Source organism: Monomorium pharaonis, chromosome 7 (genome assembly GCF_013373865.1).
Source record: "Monomorium pharaonis isolate MP-MQ-018 chromosome 7, ASM1337386v2, whole genome shotgun sequence".
NCBI classification, from domain to species: Eukaryota; Metazoa; Arthropoda; class Insecta; order Hymenoptera; family Formicidae; genus Monomorium; species Monomorium pharaonis.
Window position 1 is genome coordinate 9,212,281 of NC_050473.1, and position 27,667 is coordinate 9,239,947.

General features: G+C 36.9%; 2 protein-coding genes across 5 annotated transcripts in view; one reads left to right on the forward strand and one right to left on the reverse strand.

Annotated features, from left to right (window-relative positions):
* On the forward strand, positions 1-26,236 carry LOC105835901 (protein unc-80 homolog). Of its 3 annotated transcripts, XM_012679557.3 has the most exons (50): positions 1-416; positions 519-621; positions 715-763; positions 1,971-1,997; positions 2,437-2,457; positions 2,629-2,774; positions 2,876-3,023; positions 3,106-3,337; positions 3,514-3,587; positions 3,663-3,752; positions 3,828-3,905; positions 3,973-4,118; positions 4,423-4,680; positions 4,821-4,996; positions 5,084-5,247; positions 5,495-5,640; positions 6,568-6,597; positions 7,831-7,960; positions 8,226-8,417; positions 8,478-8,619; positions 8,762-9,145; positions 9,274-9,706; positions 10,168-10,291; positions 10,378-10,570; positions 10,648-10,789; positions 10,913-11,022; positions 11,358-11,548; positions 11,629-11,844; positions 11,934-12,069; positions 12,153-12,422; positions 12,747-13,001; positions 13,162-13,648; positions 14,673-15,312; positions 15,560-15,740; positions 15,804-15,985; positions 16,065-16,313; positions 16,410-16,683; positions 16,766-17,070; positions 17,406-17,831; positions 17,930-18,148; positions 18,240-18,385; positions 18,485-18,797; positions 19,042-19,362; positions 19,448-19,724; positions 19,800-20,003; positions 20,127-20,471; positions 20,621-20,887; positions 21,085-21,186; positions 24,728-24,876; positions 25,098-26,236. In XM_012679557.3, exons 2-50 carry the CDS (start codon positions 536-538, stop codon positions 25,683-25,685), a joined length of 10,464 nt encoding a protein of 3,487 aa, XP_012535011.2. In that variant the 5' UTR covers positions 1-416; positions 519-535; the 3' UTR covers positions 25,686-26,236. The 3 variants fall into 3 exon arrangements, with proteins under 3 accessions (XP_012535011.2, XP_036145541.1, XP_036145542.1); XM_036289648.1 differs by lacking the exon at positions 6,568-6,597; XM_036289649.1 differs by lacking the exons at positions 1-416; positions 519-621; positions 715-763; ... (5 more) ...; positions 3,514-3,587; positions 3,663-3,752 and having other exon boundaries at positions 3,828-3,919.
* Positions 26,231-27,667, reverse strand: part of LOC105835902 (carboxypeptidase Q-like) — a 3,956-nt gene continuing 2,519 nt past the window's right edge. For both annotated transcript variants that reach the window (XM_012679559.3, XM_012679558.3), the window contains exons 4-7: positions 27,341-27,590; positions 27,038-27,278; positions 26,755-26,937; positions 26,231-26,555 (exon numbers count right to left, since the gene is read on the reverse strand). In XM_012679559.3, coding sequence (XP_012535013.2) covers positions 26,285-26,555; positions 26,755-26,937; positions 27,038-27,278; positions 27,341-27,590 — 945 coding nt within the window. In that variant the 3' untranslated portion in view covers positions 26,231-26,284. The remainder of the gene's footprint in view (positions 26,556-26,754; positions 26,938-27,037; positions 27,279-27,340; positions 27,591-27,667) is intronic.

The window sequence follows — 27,667 nt, forward strand, 5'->3', positions numbered from 1 at the left end:
CGGGGTGCACACCCGTGTCGCGCGGGGTATCCACGGGGAATGACGGAAGTGTGTTACTAGGCCGAATAGCACGTGATACGCTCTCTCTTCTCGGTGCGGCGCTACTCTTCGACGACGTCACACCCGGCGTCGGAGCTTTCCGGCGGCTGCGTCCAACACGCGACGATAATATTGCGCGATAATCGCACCTTTTCGTGGAACGAATTTTACTTAAGAGAGAGAAGAGCGCGTGAATCTTGCGTGGAAAGACGAGATTGTTTTTATCTTGTTTCTCGATTCTTGTGAACGTACGGCTTTGACGTTCCCTAATCGAGGATTGATCCAGCTCCGGCCGATGAGTGTTGTTAACTGTACCGAGGGTGTGTGCAAGACATATGCGTATTAGGGGTTGAAGCTGGAAGAATCCGTTCTGCAAGGTGAGACACGTGGTAGCGATGGCAGCACTAACGATTCGACTAATTATACGTGTTTGATTAATTGAGTTCAATTTTGTCATTCGCGATCTCGAAATATTTTAGTAACATCTGGAGCAATCATGGATAAACGACGATCCTTGGATGCAGGAACGCAGGAGTATCCTTTGCCTATTCCGGTTCAGATGTTCCTTTGGCGTCACATAAGGTCGGCTAATTACATAGAATTATTATTTCCTGAAATGACAGTAAGATGTTTATATCTTTATTTTAAAATAAACATTATTCTATTATTTTTCAGACCATTTATTCGAGCCAAGCTAGGAAAACTTCACGAAGCATCTTGCACGGTAACAACTGACTCAATATTCTATTTAAACTGCAAAAGTAATAATTAAGTAATAAATAAAAGTAATAAAAATTATTAAAGACTTTATTATTAAAGACAAATAAATCAATCACAATATATAATTATAAAACGTATAACGAAAAAAATACATTCAATATTGCGAGCAAACTTCGTTACAGTCGGTCCAACGAAACACCAATCGCTTCTTCTCGATATATATAGTTAATACGTATTTCTAACATTATCGATTCTGAAACATCAATCCGGTCAAACGGATATTTTTGTAAATATAAAATCGCTTTAAGCTTACCGTGAGAAAGAACTTCCCTTCTTTCCGATTTCTGCTTTCCGTAATCGTCTTTGTAAAAATAATTGTGTGCTCTTTGTTCAAAGCTTGCTTCATATGTCCACCAAAGTAATACTTATTATATTTTGTGGCTTCAATATGTCTTAAAAGATAATAACTCATAAAGATAGTTATCACAATGTCATAATACTTATCACCCTTTCAAAACAACATGAAAATATTTATATTAATTGCGAGAGTTGGATAAATTAATATATTTTTTAAGTTAAATTAAAGTTAATGGCTTATAAATTATAAATTATTTTAATTACATTCAAAGTTACATTAAGATTAAGTTAACTTAAGTTAAATTCTGAATTATTTAAAATAAACTAAATTAAGTTTAAAGTTATTTTTAATTTTATTAACTTTTAATTTTTTAAAACTAATTACTACTTAACTCTGATTAATTTACAATTTTATATTTATTCATAATTTATTTATAATATATATTTTGCTTTTACATCATATACATATTTATAAATTTATAGACTATTTACAAATAATAAATGAAGAATCTAAAATCTTATTGTTTCACATTTATTATAAATAGTTTTTGTTTATTTTTACTCTTTAAATTAAATCAAAATACTTTCTTACATTCGATACTTGTACATATTCGATGGACATATTTTGCATTCTATTTTATACTTATTTTTCTAATTATTCCGTATATTTTTAATTTGCGTTAAATCTTAAGAGTCTACATTGGTCCTTATCTGATTTTATACGAAACCAATTAGGGATTTAATACAGTGCATATAATTTTTTCCGTTTGTCGATCCTACGTTACGCAATACCTGCTTTACTCTCACTAACAAAATGTCCTCTCCACGCGGCCGCCTCCACGTGTTACCTGCAGTTCTGTCAACACGCGCCAGGCCATCATGTAAGTTGGCTCACCCGTTTAATATCTGCCTGTGAGATACAAACAACAATTACACTGCTTTCGTGTCCAATGTTTTGTATCCTCCGGATTTTGCCACCCTCGCGTTTCTCGCATGTTAGTTCTCCCTTTAGGATGATTAGACAAAAGTACAAAACGAGTGTAGATATCGCATTAATTATGCAGCACTAAAATAAAATTACAATATCTAATACATTTTAATATGCATCACGATTAAAAAAACTCTGCATTGAGTAATCTTACATAATTTATCATTTATTAAATATAATGACGTTTCATTCAGCTTTGCTTGTAGCCTGTTATAAAAAATTATTAGTCTAATTTATAATTTGTTTATTTTATTTTATTTATATATATTTCATGATAACTTTTTTCTCATTTTGATTAATATTGTCTGTTGATTCCCAAAATGCTCGCATAGGAAATGAAGGAAGCGTGTACGGTCAGTATATGTTCTTTTTAAAATATAAGAAAGTGTCATAGAATTAGTTATTAATATAATATACTTTATTTAAATAAAGTTGAAATATTTTACACACATAGCTGTTTTGATAAATTTGCAGTTAGTAATTATAAAGAATAGTAAAGCTATTAAAGTTTCTCTTTTCCGTAGTGCCTTGAAAGAGTTTTGGTGCAGGATATCCACAATGATTTGACACCCTCATTGAGCGAGATATTGAGAAGTGTGCCACGTTGGCGTTTGATTCAAGCCGCTCTTCCTTACGTCCTTCATGCTACGGCCAGTCTCTTGCACAATAAGTGAGTCATACTACGGATAAGTAGCATATAAAGTAGCACATAATCTTTAGATTGCTTTTTTAAATTTTCACACAACTCAATTATTACTGTTAATCTTTCAGGAAGGATTTTCAGAGCCTTGGCACGATGGAAACGACTCTTCTTTATATTCTTCACTGGATACTTTTGGATTCAGCTGAAGAATGTATGGAGAACGAGACCGATCCATCGAATCCTTTTTTCTACTTGTTTCCGATACCTACTATGACTGTAAGTTATTAAAATCTTGTTTATCTGCGCGGTTTAATAAAACGCAGATTACGAAAATGATGATGTCTCTCTCTTGATCCAGCTCTTTGTCTATCTATTTGCACCTCTGTGCAATCACTTAAAGGACATTGATTTCAAGACGAATTTACGACTAGAGAACGGCCTGAAAGTATGGTCCGCCATGTACGAATGCCGACATCCAGATGCAACTTGCTTCACAGCGCATTGTCGTGCAAAACCGCGCATTTATTGGAGCCAGTCTTTCAAATCCGCTAAACATCACATGTTGTCGGATGACGTTTTTGTTGGAGGAAGTGAGATCACTTGGATTAATTAAATGGAATTCTATATATTTATAATATATGTTTTTATAAATTACATTATAAAATATCTATTAATATTTGTCGATTAATATATAGTCGTCATATTTAATCTGATATATATTTTTTTTCATGTTGTTACTCCTGTTTTTTGATCAAACGTTATTTAGATGTCGAAAGTCCACCTAGCCAATCGACTTCGGACCAAAGTGCTCCGCCACCTTCAAGAGCAACTGACGATGATGTAAGTTTCGCAATCAAATAAGATTATTAAAGTTTTTTAATTGCAAACGGAAAGTAACAGTAAAAATAATAACAGCAACAAAGTACCTGGCTGTCGTCACCGAAAGACACGATTTTCCCGGAAACGATCCCCGAGGAAAGCTCCGGCGCGGAGGACGAGCACGTGGTAAATTTATAGTGTGCGATATGATTTTCATAATCGCAAATTATTCGCTTAATAACACAACTTTTATTGTACTAGGTAATATTCAGATTACCATCTTTGAGTGAATCGGAGAGAATGCTTGATGGGGTAAAAGAAGTTTCAACCATATTCGCAGTGAGTTGTACGAGGTAATGTCTCGAGACTGAGCGCAGAGCAAATAACATTTTTGTGGCTACCGCAGGGCGAGGCCAGTATCTTTCACGTCGCGATGGGCAGGACAACCACCTCATCGAGATCAACGATAGAACAGTTTACGATAGAACAAGTCACGGCAATTTCTGGATTGGATACGTGCAAACAGTATCACGGAAGAGCTACGAAAACCGGGTCAGTTAAATTTCAAAATTACAACCTTTATTTTATTCATTTGCAATTAAAAATAAGATTATGAAAAGAAAAAGAGCTTCTGTAGAGGAAAAGGTGATATTAACGCTTGTAGATATATATTATAACTTTTTGTAGTATATCTAGTATTTACTTATTGAATTATTTGTTTAGTAGCCTGCAATTATGCAATTAGTGGCGTTAGTTTGCCAATGTAACCGATATTTGTTATAAAGCATTTTTTATTTCTGAGCACATTTTAATTACATATCTAAATCTAAATCTATCTAAATGCCTTCCTGATTAGAGGTACGGATAAGGAAAAAGAAGATAAGATTTCTAAAGCGGAGAAGGAAGCGCAGGAGACTTCGAAAACGCGCGGAAGTTTCTCGGTACAACGTCAATCTGCTGACACAACTGCAGCCGAGCACACTACCGGTTCTACAGTCGTCGATTCGGATGTTCGTGCGGCAACCTTTCTCGATGTGGCCGCTTTGAGATGCCTGTTCGTACCTCAGTGGCAAGAGGAAGGGGTTTACTGGGCTCTTCAATTCTTCTACTATCGGTCAGTTATCTAATATAAGTTTGGAATCAACGTTACCTTGTTAGCACACAATATTTTAATATACAGAATATAATTCCAATATTTCAAAATAAATATCGTTGTTATTTGGATAAATATATGGTTTTTGAAATACGTTGTAGATTACGAAGAATCAATGAAGAAACTTCGGTACAACAAATGCCGCGTCGCCGGAGCAACTCGTTGCCCATACCAAAAATTGAAGTCTCGTTTTATCAGAGCCCCGAGAGCAAGAAGAAAGATGTCATGAAGGACTTTATAGAGGTGCCGGATACGCGCGATGCCTCTTTGACAACGGGTACGCATTCTCATCATCTCAAAACAGATCCTTCCTCTTCCTCCGTGTAGACTTGGTCGCATTTTTAGAACTATTACACACGCAAAGCCCAAGAAGGCGAATCCAGACATACCAGACGCGCCAGCGAGAAAACAAAAAAACGCATGAAGATGGCCGATCTGAAGGCCTTTGTGGAAACAAAGCTTCTCTCGAAATCGGAGAAGGCACTTGAAAAGATTGACCAGGAAGAACCCAAGATGTTATTTGAGCAGGTAACTGACCAAGTATTTTAATTATACGATAACACCGATGACAATTATTTCACTTGTACGTGAATAAGCGCATTTTGTTGTTATTTATTTTACATTTGTGCATAAGTCTCATCAGGTTCCATTCTGCTAAATTTATTATACAGTTCTTCTAATATCTTTAAATTGTTGCTTTAAATGCTTACTTAAAAGTTAAAAAGACCATTGCTAATATATCGTATTAATATTCGCTTGTAACATCGATTCCTAGGAACGTCATACCAGTCTTGATACTGGAGAAGATCATTTGACTTCGAGACGAACTTCGGCCAGTTCAAAGATTTTTGAGGCAAAGGATGTTGATTACATGAAGCATCCTACAAATCTAATCAAAGGGAAGAGTATGCCGAGTTTAAGGTAGGCGCTGTTGGCTTTATTTGAGAAGAAAGCAATAGAGAATTTCGACAGTATAAGATCTTCCTCTCTTTAACTTGCAATTTTTTTTCACTTGTACGTGAATAAGCGCATTTTGTTGTTATTCTCGTTGTATTATTCATTACTAGAATTTTTATATCACTTTTGCTACAAAAAAATAATATTACGTGATTTTATGCGTTCTCAATTCTCAATAAATAAAACGACTTAAGAGATAACTATATGGCTCGTATTTACGTGCAAACATATTTTTATAGACTATATATTATATAGTTTAAGAAATTACAATTACATCTATATCTTAACTGTGTGATAACAATAATAGCCAAGAGGGACGTAGTTGTGCTTAGGCTGTATGTAATAAGAGACAAACGTTTAGAGCAAGAATTTTTTACAGATACAGAAGAGAATCAGTGTTGGATACAGAAAAAACTTATATGTACATACAATACATACTAATTTTAAATTTTAATATATTTCAATTGTAATTTATTTGTGAAGAATGTAAAATTAAATTTAAAATTTTATTTAAAAAAGTTTAATCCAACATTGACAATCTTGAACGATGTTTTTGATTACAAAAATCGAATAATTCATAATTTATAGATTTATTTATAATTCCAGTGATTTATAGTACAAATTGTTTAGAATTAAATACAGTCTAATGTTTCCTTTTTTTTTTTTAAAATAGTGACAATGTGTCTTAATTGAAGCAATTAATGCTATGTATTGGAAGCTAGATGTAATTGGCCTGATATATGGTCTAAGAATGTAGTTCATGTTCTTCGACAATTAATCCAGCGCTTAAATATTGATAAGCCTATCGTAATACTTATGCGTAATGGTCTTTCTCTGTGTGTGTCTCTTTTCTCTCTCTCGTTCGCCCTTTCACCCCGAACTCGTGCTCAGCTGCTTGATTAACGAGCTGACCGCGGGAGGGTAAGTCATCAACGTCATTCGGAAGAAGTACTGCAGCTCGGTTCACACGCTTCTTTTACGAGCTTCCTGCTTTCGGTAGGGCGCACTTTTACCCCTTAATAACACATCGAAATTCAGTCGCATCGGCACGTCAGCAAGAATTCGTGAAGGCACATGAGGCACATCACCAAACCCGCCTCCATATATCATTGACAAATCTTTTATCTATAACAATTTTTTAGCAACCTTTTCTGTTATGTAATAACTTTGATCCTTCTATAATAATTTGTTTTATTGATTCTATACGATACATCAAAGAATCGTTCTCTTTCTCATTCTTTCTCCTTCCATTTTTTAAATTATTAAAATGATAATTTTCTAATTTCCCTAAAATCAAATTTTTCTTTATAATATCTTTACTCTAGTATCACATTTTAAAATAATTTTTAAGTATCTATAATGTTACACTACATTAAAATTATATCGCACTAATTAAAATCCATTATCAGAGTTAAAAAGTTCCCCTATATGTTTTGCTTTTGTAATCTATTGCTTCATATTCCAGCAATCCTAAGAGATATATATAAATCAGAAGATTATATTGTAGAAACATTTTGTTTTACATATTTTTATGCATGTTGTATATAGAAATACATCAAAAATCGAATAACGTTGCCCTTAATCTTTTAATTTAAAATTATTACGAGAATTGATATATTTTTCGTTTCTCGACAAACAAATATAAAATCTCTTTCTTGTTTTTTCTAATTTTTTTCAAATAAATTAACGTAATAATTGAAAATTTATAGCACTTTAATATTTTTCAATTTTTCTCACATATATTTACAAAAGAAAATCAAGATGTTTATTAATCTTACACTTTATCTTTTATAAACATTAATTTTAATTACTTATGCAAGTGCAGAATTTTTAATATTCAATTAATTTTTCTAAAACTTTCTTTTTTTATTCGTATAAAATTATTTTAATGTCTTTTTTTTTTAATTATTTATTCTAATTCTATTGATTTTTGATCTGTAAAGCTTACTGATTGTTACTGTAGGGGCAACGTTGATACGAAAAGTTTGTTAAAAATCATCGTGCATGTGTCAACGGAATGACAGGCGTACGATCGTAGATCGAGATCATAAAGACAAGACTGTAGTGCTTGATTAGGGCTCACGTTGGCAAGTGGCATGAGGATATTCGAGATAACATCGTCGAATTGGATTTCTGATCTATGCTGTTTTGTAGGTACGTCGGTGATACTCGTATCGAGAGGAAGCAGAGTCGGTTTTACAGTCAGTCCTACACAGCTCCGAACCCTATTATCACAGTCACGGAACACACGCCAACCCCATCCCCCGATTACATGAAGCGTCAGGTAAAGAAACCCGCAATTTGTGCAAAGTACGGTAACATAAAGACAGAATTGTATCTTTAATTTATTTGTCATTATATATTATATATATATATGTGTGTGTGTGTGTGTGTGTGTGTGTGTGTGTGTGTGTGTGTGTGTGTGTGTGTGTGTGTGTGTGTGTGTGTGTGTGTGTGTGTGTGTGTGTAAAATACAGTTTAATTAATATTTATTATTATAATAACTTTCATTTAATTTTTCTTTGAGTACCTGATTATTTTCTCTTCAGGGATCCATCGACAGTCAATTAGATGTCATTAGTGTCCAAGGTGCTCGTTTATGTTCCGAGAGGAAACCCAGTCTCACGAGATCCCAGACGGATTCTAACATCACTTACATGAGCGACGAAGTGCCGGAGGCCCCGGGCTCCGGGTGTTACATCACCAAAGAAGGCGATATTGATCTGCAAGTCGTCTTGAAGGTAATAGCAAAATATGATTGTATTTTAACAAATCTTTGACACGTGTATTTCATCATCCAGGCGATACACTTTATTGCTTTGCGAGATAATACCGCCTGCACGCCGCGAGTCTGCGAGATTATATTGAACCTGATGGAACTCTTAATGGACATGGGGGTGATGAAGTATTGCCTTCGAGAGGAAGCCATTGGCAGTAATGCAGGTAATGAAATCGGATTAATTATATAATTATTTAGAATGCAATTTAAAGATATAAATTTTTCTTATTTTCTACTTTTCTTACTTTACAAAAGTAAAGTAAAAGATTTCATTCACGTTCAAAGTAAATCTTACTTCTCGTGTAGGATCTGGTACAGGGATCGACAATAAGTCGGAAACAGGAAAGAAGCAGGATTCCCCAACGGAATTACATCAGGAACGCAGGTTATACGATTCGGGTGGCAAAGGCAAGCCGACCGCTCACAATCTCCTTATGAATTGCGTGGTCAGGGTACTGAGGCATCTAGGCTGCCCACACGGTTGTCTGGATGGAGTGCGCGGACCTCAGGCTGATATTTGTCGCTCCCAGGGCCAAACTATTCTCACAAAATTGCATCGCGCCAGTTCTCGTTTATTCTCACGATTCCTGCGTACGATGATGCGAGAGCAACCGTTAACGGAAATCATGGACTTCTTTCACGCGTACGTTGGCTACTGCGTCGATCCGTGTTCATTACTGTCGCCTCTTAGTAAGTAAATTTAATTCAATTAAATAAAAACATTACGCACACATGACTTGAAAATAATTCTCTTTGATATATCATGGAAAAAATATATTTTTTTACTTTATGCTAAGAAATGTTTTTTCTCTTCTTAGATCAGAAAAGAATGTCGGGAAAATCACCGGACGTGGCCACTCAGAGTGGGTACGCGACGAACTTCGGCGCCGGTATGATCAGCTCTGGAACCGGCGGAAGTGGAGTCGGTGCCTCGAGCGGAAGCGGCGGGAACGCGACGGCGAGTGGCGTCGCGACGTCGTACAATGCCGGCGGTTACGGGACGCGCGGTATCGAGGGGCAGATCATGGCCTGCGTCTTCAAGGTCTTGGTCACGCGCCTCATCAATTCCACGAAGCAGCTGAAGGCGCAAGAGAACATCAACCTCTACTGCGACGTGCGACAGTTCATGACATACGTCAAGGAGGCGCACGGTGGCATTTTCCGACGGGTCGCTCTAAGCGGAATCCTGGACTCCACGGATCGACCGAATAAACGATATAACAGCAACTTGCAGACAACACGTGTCATAAGGTTTATGGATAAATAGAAACATGTTTCAATAATAAAGTAATTTTCTACAAAAATTAATTTAAAAAATCTAAGAAAATTTAATTTTTTGAAAAATTCTCCTCTTCTTTAAATCGTCCATTATATACATATAGTAATTATTTTCCAGATATGTAATAAGTACACAAAGATATAACTTTAATTAATATTTTAAGGATCTATTAAAAAAAAATGTTTTAACTTGTTTTAAGGATATATTATATTTACTCTCTATTTATATTTATATCTCTCGTGTTCTGTTTGATTCTAGAAAAAAATTGTTCACGATGTGACATCATAAATTTGAAAAAGTAAATTTGTTTATTTTTTTGTAAGAAATCCTTCAACCAAATAATTTTATTAGAAAATATACTTTTGCTGCGAAACGAATAAACACTTTTTAAAGAACTTTTTTTACGATTTTTTACATATTTATTAATTTCCAGACATATCCATCAATCTGATTTAGAGGAACACGCGGATATAGGAGGAGACACGTGTTATACCGTTGACGACAGAGGCACGCGCAAGTTTCTCTTCAAGAAAAGGAGCACGTCGTCTACATGTGCTGTAAATATTACAATTAAAACAATCGTATAATAATTACATCGCTCTCCGTGCATTCTGTACAGTATTAAAAGGGTTTAACTGGGTAGGCGGGCTCGAATTTGCAGAGTCTCCTCGAGACGGAATTGAGCGAGGAGAACGTGAAGATCAGTCAAAGTCCGTTGGGTAATCTGCGCAAAAAGCACCACGTATTGACACCCAGGCAGAGCGAGCGTAACTTGGGTATCGGCGAGCCTTCCCTGGGACCCCGGAAGTCGACGCGATTTCAAATTGGCGGTATCGGTGAGCGGCAGGAAACGTCATTCATCATTTACGACGTACTGTGACGCATTATACCGAATCGTTTCGATCGGTTTTAGTTAATTGGTTCCGGAAGGAGTACAGTCGGACCGATTCCACTGATAGCCATGAAAGTAGCGAGTCGCCCACAGATGGTAGCTTTGTTAGACAGCCCAGCTTCCATTACGGCCATCATCGCAGCGCGTCGCGAACCGGTCGCGGGTAAGTCGTCTATTTAAAGTAATTAACTTGCTGTTGCGCGCCTAACATGAATTAATCTGTTACTTCGAGAAGCAAAAAGTAATCATAGATTGCTATGTTGAGATACGCGCGATCCTCTTCTAGGGTTGGTGTAACTCTGCAAAAGGCGAAACGTCGGATGGAGGATCAATTGAATAAAATCGGTTTCGGAAAGAGCAAGAAGAAGGAAAGCATGGAGGAGACGCCTGGAAATTGTAAGAGTAGATTTACATTTTACGCAAATTGATTTTTTTTTGTATATATCACACTGAGAAAAAAATGTTTGAATAAATTTTTCAACTTAATTAAATTTCTTCAGTTCAAGTATTTGTGCAATTAACTTAAACACATGAAATAATTGAACTTCAATTTAAGTATTTATATATTTGATTGAAATACATAAATAGTTAAATTGAAGAAATTTAATCAAATTAAAAAATTTAATCAAATTAACAGCTTTCTTTTCTCAGTGCATACGTGTAAATCATTTCTTTGCTATCAAACGGCGAATATTTCTTCATCGTCGAGGCATGCATCTGTTTCTGATTAGATTTCAGTCGGAAGAATTCCATGGAGCTCGGCGAGGCTTGCAGAGAATCCGAGTTCGTTGTACTGAAGGAGAGAAGATTGGTACCACGCTACGCGGTGTTTGAAGGAATGCTACGATTCTCCTTCCTCCTGGAGACCTGCCAACCAGGATCTGTTCCCGATCCCCATCTAATGGGGTCGCTTCTGGACCTCGTAATGATTACCTTGTATTTTAACCCTATATTTGTGTGAAGCGCCATAGAAATCGAAGATACTTAATTATGCGATTACAGCCATACGCGCCGGTGGTCTCTCGCGCTTGTCTGATACTGGAATGCGCGCATTTGGTGCACCAGTGCAACAAGGGCCACTGGCCGGCGTGGATGAAGCACAATTTTCCCATGTTTCGACCGTCTGTGCCGATAAATAATCGGAACGCCTCCACCGCGCTTAGACGCGTTCATGTTCTACAACGCACCGCGGGAAAATTATTTTATCAATGGGCAGAGGTACTTCTAATTGAGCAACCGACATCTCTTCTTTGTCGACGGAAAATTTTTTTGACAGAATAAAATATACGAGATTGTAATTAAAACAGGCTATAGGAGCACGCTTGGAGGAGTTTATGGCCGAGGATAAGCAAAATGTCGAGCAGATAACCAGCATAGTATCCGACGAGAGCAAACAAAGAGATCTAATTCTGGAAGATGAGGAGGAAGATTTTCTAGATGACGGTAATATTAATCTCGTGGTTTTTTAAGATCCCAGAAAATCAATTCAACAGCCAGGAATGTAATTAAGATTGAATAACTTTCAGCAAGCATAAATAATTATGGATCCCAATGTCCGTTCGCGTTACGCCTCGTCGCTTGCGTTCTGCTGATGGAGGTGACAGCCTTTCTGAGAGAGACTTACCAAACTTTGCCGAAGTCGAGTAAACTGTTGACGAAAGAACGTCCCCCGCCTTGGGAAAGAATGTACAGTCGTGAAGCGAATCGACGATGGAGTGTAGCTTTGTCGTCCATGGGTCACTCACAGGCGTCCGCGCAGAGTCTTCAATCCATAGCTGGCGATCGTGAAGTTATTGGTTAGTTTAAATGCAGGGGCAAGTAAGCCATCAAACAAAATTTTTTAAAGTGTGATTTTTTTCTCCTAAATTTTTTTTTTCTTCTAAAAATGACCTTATGCATTTATAAAGTTACAATTTGAATGTCATGTTGCCAAAGTTACAATGCATAAAAATTTGGGGAAGTTTGTGGGAGAAGAGTAAACAGAAACTTTGAATTTTTGGATATGCACTTGCCCTAGCTCACCTTAATTACAACGAGAGCGTTATTTCAAATAAAATAACCGTATTTCGAAGACGGGTGACCACGTATCTGACAGGCAAAAATATAACTTTATTTTATAGCGGAGCGCAAAATCAGTTTTGTCCTCTACGAACCCGATAATGAATCCGAGGGAAGCAGCAAATCGAATGTTACGGTTCAAGGTGAGGAAGCCCAAAATATTGAAAAGGAAAAAGCAAAGAGAGTGCAGGCACCTCAAACTAGACCATTCCTTCTTCGTCGCAGTACTGCTGGAGCTGCGACCGGCTCGTTTAAAAAAAGAAGCCTTAAACTTCGTCGCAATACCAAGGAGGGCAAGGATACGGAATGCGAAGCATGTAAGTATTAAAATACACAAAGTAGTATAAATTTATTTATAATCCTTGTCTTGTAAAAGACGTCATAATTATTGTTAACTTTTCAACTAATTTTTAAAAAATTGTAGATTAATATTGTTTAAATGCAAAATTAATTTTTTAATAATGTTACGTTCCATAGATACAGTAAAACGTGCCGATTCGATTCAATCCAAGAGAAAAGTAAGCTCGCTCTCCGACAGAAGTGACACGTCCGAACCCGGTGTCGGCGGTGAAGTCAGTGGCGATGAATCGCCGGGCATTCTCAGTGACGATCAACCACCGGAGAGTCCAAGCGACAGCAACGAAACCGACGAGACCAACAAGAATTTTCCATGGATGAAGGTGCTCGCGCAATTCGCCAATTCCTTTAATTTTTATTGCTCCCATCAAAACTTTTGCCATCCCTTTTGCCACCGACGACAAATGCGCGCTAGCAGTAGATTAATAAAATCGGTAAAGAAGATTTACGGAGAGGAATTTGGTATACTAAACGGCACAGGTCTGTTAGACATTGATACTGATAAAAAAGATGACAAAAAGGACAAACGCAGCCGCAAAGTGTCTGATCAAACTAGCACACAGGTGTCGCCTATTCGAAGGAAAGACAGCGTGGGACGCAAATACAAGTAATTTAAATTTTATATTTATTATTTGTTAATTGAATAAATATTTATTAAATACTAGCTATGCCCTGCCACGCGTTGCTGTGGCTCTCTATTCTTATGCTACGTTTTTTTCAAATTTTCTTTGCTTTCGTGGTTTAACTTTCAAGAGCCTTGCTTGACTGTTGCTCTTTTTATTTTATTTTTGAATAAGCATTTATCTATCTTTAATAAATCTAATATTCATTCATTCACGTACTTCTAACTTTTTTTTCTAAAAGCTGCCATGGATTTAGAAATCCATTCAAAAGAATGTTTTAAATAAGTTCCTTTTTTTCAATAAAATAACAGCTATCTTTATTTTTCTTATTACCTTATTACCTTAATTTAAACACAATAGAAACATTCTTCGCCTCTCCCGGTCTCTCCCGTCTCTCCCCGTCTCTACTCGTCTCTCCCCGTCTCTCCCGGTCTCTCCCCGTCTCTCCCCGTCTCTCCCCGTCTCTCCCCGTCTCTCCCGGTCTCTCCTCGTCTCTCCCGATCTCTCCCCGTCTCTCCCAGTCTCTTTCAGTCTCTCCCCGTCTCTCCCGGTCTCTCCCCGTTTCTCTCCGTCTCTCCCCGTCTCTCCCCGCCTCTCCCGGTCTCTCCCCGTCTCTCCCCATCTCTACCCGTCTGTCCCAGTCTCAATGTGTCAAAATTTCAATAATATTAATGAAAAATTATTTTTTACACTTAAATTATGGTCATCATTTTTGAAACATACGGTATTTCCAAAATCAGACCCCATAAGAACACTTCCGGTTATGAATGCAACGTTGTGTCAAAATTTCAAAACAATCGGTGAAAAACTTACGGAGATCTTAGATGAGGAACAAACATTTTTATTTATATAGATTAAATAAATGTCTTTTAAGTAAAATTAATAAAATATTACATATTAAATACTCCTGTAAGTGTACAGATATATAATTATTAAAAATTGCAGCTCAATTATAAAATATTTTCTTTTAAATTACATCTGATGCTAATTTAATGAATATTTCTACAGAATAGAGAAAAATCTAGATGGTTCTCAATCCGGTCGATTAACTCAAAGGGATTCCTCAAAGGATCTCGCAGAGCAGGACTCTGAAAGGGGCAAGGAGTCTCTGAGAAGGACCACAACGAAATACGATATTGAAGAAGATAAAGATAGAGATCCGCCACCGGTCTTGAAATACATAAAAACTCAAGTGAAGGACGCTTTCCATGCACCTTTGGCCACTTTAATCAAAGGGGCAGTTGTCATGACGGAAGATTTGTTTGTGGAAGTGCTGCCAGTCGCATGGGAGCTCTTATTAGAATCTAATCAAGAAGTCGCCGCATCGGCTGCAGCACTTTTTATAATATCGGCCGTACGAGCGCCGAACCAGGCCAGCGATCTGATGCATAAAGGTCTTCAGCACAATAATACTAGTGTGCGCATCAATGCAATTTTGCGATTTCAAGTTCTGTGGAAATTACGATATCAAGTATGGCCACGGATGGAAGAGGCAGCTCATTTAACTTTCAAAGTACCTCCGCCAGGAATAGAATTTACTTTACCTTCGCCAAAGATTGGAATAGAATCCTTACCGGTAGTCGATCCACCCTGGATGCCCCAGGTCAAAACTAAAATGGAAGAAGTCACTATCAATCAGGAACATCATGTGAGTAAATACATGTAAAAAAATTTGAATAGAGATATTTATGTCGGCATAAGCACACACTGTATTAAACGTTACTAAATTAAAATTAATATGTTTTATTTAACGTTGTTTTATAAATAACAGTGTGCCCGCCATTTAGCCTTAAAATTATTAAATACAAATATAATTAAAATAACCTTTGGTTGAAATAATTTTACATTTTTTTTCATACTGAAAATTAATTGATTGTATTTGTTTCTTACTTTAGAGATCTTTAGTGACCGCAACGAAAACACGAAAGAAGCAGCAAACCGAATTGATCACGAGGGCTCTTCAGGCACAGGATGACAAGAAGCGGGAGGAAAGGGAAAATTTTTTAATCACAACAATACCGATCACTGTACAAGCCGCTTATGAGCCCAGCCCAGTGGGAGATGATCACGATGAAGGTATGTGTACAATCCATTTTTATTTATTTGTTTCTTGCAATATTTCTCTCCTTTTTAATGAAGGTAATGTAGGAGATGAAGATGCAGCTGATACTGTACCAAGAAACACTCAAGCACATCACAGTCAGTCAGCTCTCTCGTTGTTTCCTTCGTCATTGTGTTCAGCGATCGTTCAAATTATTAATCTCTTGGATGATCCTGCAGTCTCCGACGATGGAAACGCGGTATACGAAGTGGCATATCAGGTATAAATAAAATAAACTTTTAGGCCGTAATCCTACATTTTGTTAATAATATTAATCATGTTAATTTATCTTATATTAGGTAATCTGGAGTTGCCTGGTAGAGGATAGCGCTTTGTTTCTTCGGTACGTACTGGAGCGTCTCACGAGAGAGAAGCAAGAGCTGATGTTCAAAATTTTGAGACATCTTATCAGATTCGTGCCAAAATTGCCACAACAGGCTGCGTTTGCCTTGTACAATTATATTATTGGATATGTCATGTTTTATGTGCGTACTCCGCACGAGGAAGGCCAAAAATTAATTGGAACCGCATTGTCAATCCTATGGATGGTAAAACATCTTCAATATTTTTTTTTTATCATCTTTTTTGCGAGTATTATTACTTTGTTAATACAGAACTGCTGATGATGATTTTTTTGACATCAGGTGGTGCACAGCGTACACGGCATTATGTTTAAAGATCTAAAGCAAATCTTGCGGAAGGAACAATGTGATGCGTCAATCCTACTAACGGCGAATGTTCCGTCAGCAAAAAAGATAATCGTTCACGGCCCACAGGATCCTGATGCCGGAGAAATACCCTCGCAATTTCCGGTCCAAGAGGACACGCAATTTTGTCAAATACTTCGAGAGTCTTTGGACTTTTTTGGCGTTGAAGAATCGAAGCAGCACGAGTATTTTCTCGTAGATTATAAAACACGTGAGTATTTTATTTTATTTAGCTTATCTTTATTGTGCAATAATATTTTATCCCGTCACTAAAACTTTTTATTAATTTGCAGATCAAATACACAATCCATCGTCGTACGTTAGGGACTACTATTTCTTCAAGAGGTCCCAATTCCCGCAAATTGAACTTGTCCACATGAAGCCGGAGGATGCATTCAATGCGTTGCAACGGCAGGAATTAATGCATAAATTCGTAGAAATAGGAAAGGTGCTCTTAACCTGGGCGATTCTGAAGAATGTTGACATGGTAGTGCAAAGAGTCGTGTTTCTTCACGAAGAGCTTATGAAGCTACCTTCATTCCCACGAAAAGCCCTGGAAGCAGATTTGGATCTGTACAAAGGGGGCGAAATTGGAAGAGTATGTATTTTTTAAGCCTTTCATTCACATTTGAAAATTTATATTAGAGTACGTGATAAATCAAAATGTAAAATAAATAATACATATATTCGTTTAAAGTATTCTCCCTCACAAAGAGAGAGAAAGATTCCTTTAAAATCAATAAACTATTTTGTTCGAAGAATATATTTCTTTGTTTCTAATAAATTTTATTAAATCTAAAGAAATCTGTATAAAATTTATTTAAATCAATGAAATATATGCTTTGGAATAGTCAAACAAAACTGTTTATTAAATCTAAAGAAATCTTTCTTTCTGTGCATAAATAAATTAAAAAATTCATTCTTTGATTTTAGGAACTACTTGGGCTGGATGTAATGCATAAATTTATGTGGGTCAGACTGATCGCGCGCATGTTTGAGGCCATGGCCGGAAATTTTGCATATTCTGGTGATATACATCTCTTCCTGAATGTTCTGAATGGAGCCGTGATTCTTCACAGCGAAGATTCCTGCATTCTACGCTACGTCGTGGCAACCTACATAAACGCTGCGCATAATTTCAAAAATATCTTCTCGACAAACGGTTACTTGCTGATCATGCCGACCTTATTGCAGCTGTACTCGACGCACCAGACGAATAAACTCGTGACGACCACTGTTGAATATGCCGTTAAACAATTTTATCTCATGAATCGTAAACCCTTTATTCTACAGATGTTTGGCAGTGTTTCCACCATATTGGATACGGATATGGTCAGCGTCCATGGCGAGGCTCATAAAGTTTGTTTTTCCTCTCTCATTTACTTATCAATAAATATAAAAATACATATCTAGAAATATTCATAAAAAAATAATATTGATTGCGTAATATTGTTCAGGTTCCAGCAACATGCCTATTTAACTTATTATTGAGTTTGGAAACGCCGTCACCGGATCCACTTAATATAGGAGAATTAGTGAAAGAAGAGAAGCCTTTGAAAGCGATAGATTTTTGTTACCATGATGAAAATGAAATGGTTGACGTACTTGACTGTATATCTCTCTGTGTAATGGTGATAGCTTATGCCCCTGACTCAATCAGAGGCCAACAGATGCTGGTAAGATATCTGATATAATATCGTTTTATATTGTTTTTATGTTGTTAATTTTTATATTATATAGTGTGTAATACACGTTGCATTTTTACAGACAATATTGGAAGCGATACTGCCATGTTACGTTCAGCAGATTCAGTTACCCACGTACAATAAAGAAGGCAAAACGGAGAAGGAGATAATAAATCAATTAGCGATTGCAGTTAGAACATTAGTCAATAATTCCGAAGCATTGACAAAGTACGAATTAAATTTAGTTACAGTTTACTTGTCTTATAATTTCTCGCTTCTTTACTCCAATACTATTTAATAAAATTAATATCTCATTAATTCTCGTAGGTATTATAATGGTCCGCAAAAATCGAGTCCCGAACATAAGGGTTCTAGTCAAAGAAATTACGGCAAAGGTCCGTACTCACCGGGTTTTGATTTCGAAGAAGACACTCACACGAAGTACATAGAGCATTCGAAAGCTCGACATTTTTACGATCGGGACGAAGATTTCCATAAGAACGAGTTTAGAAGACCGCGCGATACCTTATTAAATATGGTCGGAGATTTCGTCGCGCGTTGTTCCATTCGTTTAGTAGAACTCAATAAGAAATCTCAAGACGGAAAGACTATCGAGTTACTGGATTCAAAATGTCATGTGGTAAATTGGCAATTTTCTATTTATATTCTTTTTATTTATCTAGCATATACTCTCTCTCTTTCTGTTTTTCTTTTTTTCTCTCTTGTAATGTTTAATTAACTTTTAGATAATGCATTTAATAAATAATAAAGTATTGCGAATATTTTATCTTTAACTTTAATAAAATAAAATTTTTTTATTACTATAACAGATTTATATAAAAGTATTTAAACCGAAAATAACTTTTACTATTACTATATACTAGCGTCTGGCTGATATCGCTCATAGTCTTCTGAAGATCTCCCCGTACGATCCGGTCACTATGGGTTGCCGTGGTCTCAAACGATACATGAACGATATTCTTCCTTCAACCGAATGGGCGGCCGACGAAATGAGACCAGCGTTGACGCTCATTCTCAGAAGATTGGACAAAACGTTCAGTAAAATACACAAAAAACCATCGATTAGACGGAATACCGATTGGGCCGCTGCCAGTGATCTTTTGAGAGGAGTGTACGAAACTCTGGCGAAATCTCCATACATCGCGCATTTTCAGTATTTAAAAACGTTGTTATCTACTTGTCAGGTAGACATCAGAATTGTTTCTCCCGGCATTCAAATCTATCTTAATTTAATCGAATTTTAATCTTAATTATCGTTAATCTTTTTAGGCTTTAATCGTCGGAGACAATCTATCTGAAGATTTAACTTCGGCTTCTACAGCTGCTTTAATGAGCAAGCTGCCTACAGCTGCTCCACTTCCGCCTCCACACTTTTGCTCGACGGTGTTGCGTCTGATTGCTCTACACGTGATATCGTATGGCGAAGGATATTCCTTGGAAAATGTTCTCGGTGGTCAGAACATGTTCGCTACTCAAACACGCACGGAGAATGCACTTTTGAACTTGCTGATACCGCTGTTTCTGCGCGTTGGAACTGGAAGGAAAGGTACATAACAGATTATATGCAGTTCAGGGGAATGACATCTACGAACGAGTGTTATCTTGAATGTCATGTCTTCAGACGTACCGAAACTGAAGCAATCGGACATCTCTTTCGCTCTAACGACCGTGTTGAACGCGCTTTGGCCGCCGGGTGCAAAACCGATACCACTGACGATGCAGAGACCACCGACGGATACAAGGACCGGTAGTATAACATTCACCGCAAGGGATCCAAAGGCTCTAACGAAAACATCGTTAACATTATACCAGGTCGCTTTCCTTGGTAAGATTTATATAAAGAAAGCACATTGATAATTGGAAAAGAAATGGTTATATGTTTTTTTAAATGAAATTACCATTATGTGAACATTCTGTACGCAGTATTTGTTACCCAATCTGATTTCAGCGCTTAAGATAATGACGATATGTTTTGAAACCGAACTGAGAACCGAATGGCGAGTAATTCTACGCGCAATGCGTCTTCTGAATAAGCGCAATGAAGCTTCCACGCATCTCTGGGATTTCATAGAATTTATCGTGACCCACCGCACAGCCTTGTACATTCAAATGCTTCCGTTTATCGTTTACAAGATCGGGCAAGCGCCGATATCTGAGCACGAACGAAACATGCACACCATCATACGCGAGAAGATCAATGGGAGCACCGTGCCAAAATCGCGGGGTGCGCTGCTGATGGATCTCATTCACGAGTTAAAGAATCTGAAGCAGGAAATTGAAAATCGAAAATGCGGTTAGTGTTCTAACAACTGTAAAAAAACTTATACAGCGCTGGAGCAACTCTAATCTTTTCTCCTAATTATCTTTACCGAACTTATTCTAATTATTTTGTAACAGAAAGCACATGCGTTTAACTTAATTAATTGAAATTTTTACATGCAGATGAGATGCTACCGGAACCTAAGAGAAGCGTGGTTGATATTGGGCATTCAGTGACAGAGGGACAACCGCGTACTCAGAGGCCATCTTTGCTTATGGATCTTCTGACCGGTGATTTGGGCTCGAGAGCTCACAATCGTACGCCCGCTGAGACGCCAGTGTCTCATTCCACAGCAGTTCAATCTCATTCGACCCAATCCAACACGAGCACTGTTAAAACAACGCATTCTACTCAAGTAACAGCACCACCGAACGGCACTCGTATTGGTGGTATTACACTATTGACTTCTTTGCGTTTTTCTCATTATATAAACTAATATAATTACCCCAAAAACATGATAGTAGATATTACGGCAAACCTATTTAGAATAAAATTTAAAAATATGCTACGTTAAGTACAATGCATTATGCATTGTCGCTATTTTATTGTCTTTTTCCCTACGTAGTTTTTTTTTTCCTTACTGCAGGATCAGTATCGAGTACCTGCGCTGGATCTGCTACTCTGCGTGAAGTGAGCGAATCGAAAGAGACCGGCGAAGCCTGTGTCGAGCAGCCGTCGACAACGACAGGTATTCCATCACTTTCGAGAATCCTATAAAGAAAAATCCCGAACTGTCGATTACGATCGATGCGACTGCAAGCCTCTCGCATACGTTTCATTATTTGTCGTACGCGCAGTCAGTACGAAGAATCGCTGACCGCTACCACAGTTGGATCGAGCCATTGTCTATAGACCACTGCCAACAGTCTGTATCTCTCTTTCTCTCTCTTTCTTTCTGTCGTTTTCTTTCTTTTAGCAATGATTCTCTTCCTTACGCTCGTGGTTTCTCGCGCGATTCTTACACAATTGTCTTCACTTCATTTTCCCCTTTACAGCGAGGCTTGCAACTTGAAGAGTTTAGAGAATTCTCGTCTCGGACGATAGCAATGTCGTCCACATCATCGGGAAAAGATCCCCCGATTAATCGCATATCATTTAAGGCGTCGTTTTAAGGCATAAGTCGTTCGCGCCTCTCTTTCTTTCTCTCTCTCTCTCTTTCTCTTTCTCTCTCTTTCTCTCCTGGTCGTATTATTGACACATTGATCATTACGTTGCTTCCATTGCTAGCTAGGGAACGGAGGTAAGCGGACCGATTCTACAACTCAGTCAATTCTAACACGATCTATAATATATATCCTGCTGGTGTATGCCCCTCTCACGCTTATCACTTTTTTTGTAATTTTGATCATTCCTCGATCGCTCGTCGCCTACCTCGGTCTTCGTCCACTTCTTATTGGCTCCTTAATCCACTGTCACCATGAAACGAGATTGATTAAAAATATGCGATCTCAACGAAACTAATCAAATACGATGTAATTAAAATATAAAATTTGACAAGTACAAAACTTTATAGAATTATTTTAATGATATAACGGTCTCTAAAAGCTGTAGAGTGTGCAATCTCATTTCACGGTACTTTCTTTTAGTACACTAATATCTATTATCGTCTCCTCTATCACGTTTTATATGCAAACTCATAAGGAACTTATTACATAGCAGTATTTAGACAATGGTAATGTCCAACAGTTGGTACCCTATTAATCGTTGCGTAGTCACTCTCTACTACGTAGTTGCTTCGATGTTCTGTCGCTTTCTCCCTTTATATTCGACAGCACGAAACTAACTGTCATTAATTGTTTTCACAGTTATCACAACGACGACATCTATCGGTATTGACAATTCTATATTGACACACTCAATTTCAGCAGTCTTCTTAACTCGAAGGATACACTCAACATTTTAATATTGATTAATTATTCAAATCACACAAAAGTCTTCCATTTTTGAATTCTTTGTCCTCTTATTGCTTGTTTTAACAATCTTCTTATAATATGGTGTACTACTATTTAATACATCTTTTCTAATCGAAGCAACATCGTACAGGTGTTTACAGCAATGCACGTAACTACGTCGTGCGTATGTTAATATCGTGTTAATATTTTGTCTCATCGAAATTCACATTTGCAATCATTTTTACCGAGTTAAACCACAAGTTACAAAATTATGGGATCAACATATGAAAACAATGTCATTTTGAAACTCATACAATTTTGTACGCGGAATCGCACATAAGTTCTTGAGCTACAAATTCAGGCAACTTCATTTCCAATGACAAAATCATTAAGACATTACATCATATCGCATCACATTTAATCAATGTTCCCGAGACTTAGGCTCGAAGTGTGCAACATCGACACGATGTACGATCGTGAACAACGTATCGACGATGATTACTATGTCGTGGTCTGTCTTACTTGTCCCTCCCCCTCATATTAGACGTTCGATGTGGCATGTTTCAGATAGATTCCAATCATCTTCTACTAGCGATGAACGTAACCATGTTAAACTTCATTATATCTTACCTCACCAAAAGGCGCCAAAGCTGCGCTTTGTCTCTTCCGTAGAGTTTAGAAACTCATCAGGTAAATCCCTCAGTCCCCGCTTTAGCTACAATATATTTATTAATATGTCTCTTGGAAGACTCCATCCCCTTCCTCCAACATGGTACAGTATCTAAATATTGCCACAAAAATAGGCGAATTAAATAAATTTATTTTGGGAATGTTGAGCTTTCTCATAATTTTCCGGTTTCAAGAATTAAAAGCTTTTCTATTAAATTGACCAATCAAAAGTTTGACTTTAAAAACATTTAGAATTTAGAATTATAATTTAGAATTATAACTTTTACAAAATAGATTTTTATTAAATTTGTTTAATTCATCTGTTTTTTTTTTTTGCAATAATGTTGACATATTGTACAAACTATAATCTTTTTTTCAATATTATTATCGCGTTTTTACGAAAGAGAGCTTTGAACAGAAATTTAAAATGCAAGATTGTAGAAAATATTTCTCTTATTTTTTACATCTATTTTAGTTGCATTGTTCATCCATTTTGTATATCTGCACATTATATATTATTCTTTATTGATATATTAGAGATTATCTAGAAGTTAAATTAAATAGAAATAAATTCATAGTTTAGATTTTGTAAATTTAGTAAAGTTTTTGCATGAAATAAAAACTGTATAAATATTATATTTATTAAGTTGCACTTCAATTTAATTAGTTTATTAAGAAAAGACAAGAAAAATTAGTTATATAGCATAGCATTGCATTTTATCCATTAACTAGTACAAGCTGTTATTATTTACATTATTATTATTATTGCTAGAAAATAGAGAAAATAAAGAAATTATATTTCCGGAATTATTTTAGAAATATTCAAACCTTATGTTTAACACATAACGTGATAAGCATTTCTATTTTTTTCACATTTAATTAATTTTTATTAGTTTGCAAAAAGTTTTATATGTAATTTTCCTGACATAAATATTTATATCTTATACGCGGATATGTAACATACGTGCATATGTAATCTCGTAATTGATTGCAATAGTTTTACGCTATCGCTTTTCTAAAGCAATATTAAAATGATTTTATTTGCAAATACAATCTTGCATGCACGTAACAGATACTGTAACATTTTTTAGAATATTAATTAATATGATCTAATTTTTAACATACAACTTACATGCGGTATTTCTACAGTGAAATCTTTCTTCATCATCATGCAATTTTTATAAGACATTTTCTGTACAGTAATACTTTTTAATTAATGTCTAATTTTTTGAATACTCGTGTTTTTACGAGCATGGAAACATTTTAATCTCTCAAATATCAATGTTATATATACTCACGAAATATAAAATTCGAAATATTTTATTTTCGAATTAATAATCTAAATGTTACTCAATCTCAAAGGAAATGCACCCTGTAATTTTCTATACAATTTCTACTCGTACTCGAAATTACATTAAGATTCACAAGAATGTTCAATGATTCAACAAGTATATTTATAATCGTGAAAGATCATATTTTACACTAGATGTACATGATGCCATGTTACATCAAATACGGGACGCGGGTGTAAAATATTTCCCCTGCGCACTTTAAAAACAATCTTGAATCATACACTTCGAAAGAGGAGCATGAGTAGATGGATCGTAGAGTAGAATTCGTGAATAAGACGGTAGACGCGACATGTGTGATCGTCGACTGTCCCGCCAGGGGAGACGGTGACGGGCCCGCTAAGTCCAAGCAGTCCGACCGAAGACAGTTCCGGAGAATTACGTACCGACAGGCCTCGCTTACAACGTTCTATGGGCCAAAGCAAGAAGACCTTCCGCTTAAGAAAAAGTCGAAAGAGTCACATTGAGGTGATAACATTTACGTATATACATTTATGTACTTTCAGTGTTTCCAATCTCAAAAGTTATCGAATTGTTATACTGCGTTACAGAATTTCTCAGTTTTGCATACAGCTTCACGACAATCCTCACTGTACTCACATCATGTATTTTTATTTTCAATTTAATTAACTATTTATAGTATATTAAACTACGAATGTACCTTGTAGACATAGAATACTATCTTTCAGACGACGCAGACGAAGTTGGAACAGCCAGACGCGGCCATCGCGGAACAATCAACCACCCAACCGAAAGCGACAGCACAGACGTCGTCGGCGGTGGATCAGTCGTCGTCTAACATCCCATCTAATTCCTCGTCCGTACGTTCCAAGCGAAGTCTCTCAATTCGCAAATCGGACGGAGATAAAAACTCCAACGTGCCTGCGGACCAGCAACAATTTCACGGAGCGGCGCATCAGCATCATCATTGTCATCATTTTCATCACCATCACGTGCATCCTCAGGTGTCAGATGTGTCCTGGGACGAAGACACATCCAGCACTTCCGGATACCGTGAATCGTACAGTATGCAGATCGTGTCATTAAACGGCGCCAATTCTCGTTCGGGCCAGGCGCCGCCTTTAGCATCGCCGGACTTGCCATCCACGAGCAGCACGACTACCAATTACATAGCCTTCGATGGCAGTTCTCCGGATTGCTCGATTAATGGCAGCGGAGGCGAGAAAACCGCTCTGTTAACTTCGAGCCAGAGAACGACCTCCCAGCATTCTCTATTGATGGTCTTTCCAAATCAGGACGAAGATACACTAATATAAATCGCAAAATCCATTGATTGAGACTGATAATTTAATATAATCAACTTGACAAGCATGAATTTTAACATTATTGGTCATTTAAAATTAATGTTTAAATATCGGAATTGATATATATGGAGGATTATATAAGATCATTAAACTTATTTATCTCTTACATCCTCCGTGTGAGACGTATGTGTTCCACTGTAATTCGGCATGCGAGACAGATTTTTATACTAATGCAATTTATTTTGCAAGTCGTAAATGTGCAATCGTGTATATGTCTCGATAACTGAACCATGGAACACATACGTTTTGTTCACAGAATTTTTGCGAGATAGCCGCGATATAGTATATTTTGAATAGTCTTTGAAAAGTCTTTTAATAAACTCATTAAAAGCAAGCAGAGAGATCAAATCGGAATTGATTCGAACTGATAAAAACTAGCTTGTTCGGTCACGTGGATTTCGATGCTTTTGAAGAGCTTAGACTAGGCATTGCAGTAGGCCTAATCGTTTATATGCTGTGATTGTATATACAGGCATATTTGAAATAAAAATACTCTATGAATACACAATTTGATGTGATTTACATATCCATCGTCGCATATTACATTAATTTCAACATGACACGCTAGTGCAATTATGTCGAGGCAGATCCACACTGATATCTGCTAGAACATATGATACTGCTGCAAACAGGGCTGTATTCATATCCAGAGCTTTCGGATTTTCTGCCAGTATCGTGTCCGCGTTCGTATGATGATAATAGAAGTATTTTTCGTTTCTATTCAAAAGACCGCCACCTGGTACGCCAGCATTTATCCAGAACGATACATCAGGCGATGTGCATGGGCTCTTCAGTTGCATGTCACCCAAAGGAGTTAACAATCTAAAAATACAAAAAAATCCTGTTATTTTGTAAGATAATAAACTGTAAAAATATAGCAAATGTTTTTTAAATTTCAAAAATTTTCAGAATACAAGTAATAACTTGAAAGTAAAAAAATTAAGTTTTAAGTTACAGCAAATACAAATCAGACAAAAATGTAGAAATATTATAGCAACATGATCTATAAGAGAAAACTAACTTCATTATTCTTTGAAGTATACATTGGACCATTTCGTTTCCGGAGAATTCGAGACCCACAGGCGCGAAAGTGCCGTAATCAGATTCCATCACGAATTGCATATTTCCATTTTCCGGAGTGTGATTTCGTATATACTGCTCCGCTCCGACAAGGCCAAGTTCCTCGGCAGTCCACATTATCATTCTGGAATATAATTATGAATTAAATAATTAGTTGTATAATGAAACGCCTGTAGAGGATAATTTTATATTTAAATTACATATTTCGAAATATTTTGAGCTACCTTATCGTTCTTCGCGCTCGGATGCCGAGATGTTTCAGCAATTTTAATGCGTTCCAAGATATAAAAATACCACCTCCGTCATCCAGCGCTCCTTCTCCAACATCCCAACTGTCTATGTGTCCAGAAACGACGACTGCCTTCTCGGGCGCGCTAGAGCCGGTGATATCCGCTATAACGTTTCGCGACTGAGTATCGGGATATTGTTTCGCTTCCATTTTCAAGTTTATCACTATCGTTTCGCCTAGACAAAAGTAATAACGTTAGATATCTGTGCGACGAAGATCTCGAGAGATGCTTCGTTACCTCGATCTGCTATTCTTCCCAAGAGAGTCGCATCTTCGACAGTTATACAAGCAGCTGGGATTTTCGTAACATTCTCTGCGTAGCTCATCATACCGGTGTGCGGAGTATACAATGAAAATGGTGTTACCGATCTGATCAAGGCAGCTACGGCTCCCAATTCCGCGGCTCTCGAGGCCCCCGAGCTTCTGTATTTTACGGTCTCTCCATACGAGACAAACTTTTGATTGTATACAACGATCTTCCCGGGGATCTGATACATTTATAAGTTACTTCATTATTATTATGGACAAGAGCGTGCGTTGCGTAAGACACTTTGCTCTTTTATTC

Bases quoted from the DNA above. Each gene is read 5' to 3' on its own strand.
- LOC105835901 (XM_012679557.3), top strand. From the start codon at position 536: ATGGATAAACGACGATCCTTGGATGCAGGAACGCAGGAGTATCCTTTG. The intron at 3,588-3,662 runs GTAAGTTTCGCA...AAATAATAACAG, and splicing joins CAAGAGCAACTGACGATGAT to CAACAAAGTACCTGGCTGTC. The intron at 21,187-24,727 runs GTATTCCATCAC...CTGTCCCGCCAG, and splicing joins GCAGCCGTCGACAACGACAG to GGGAGACGGTGACGGGCCCG.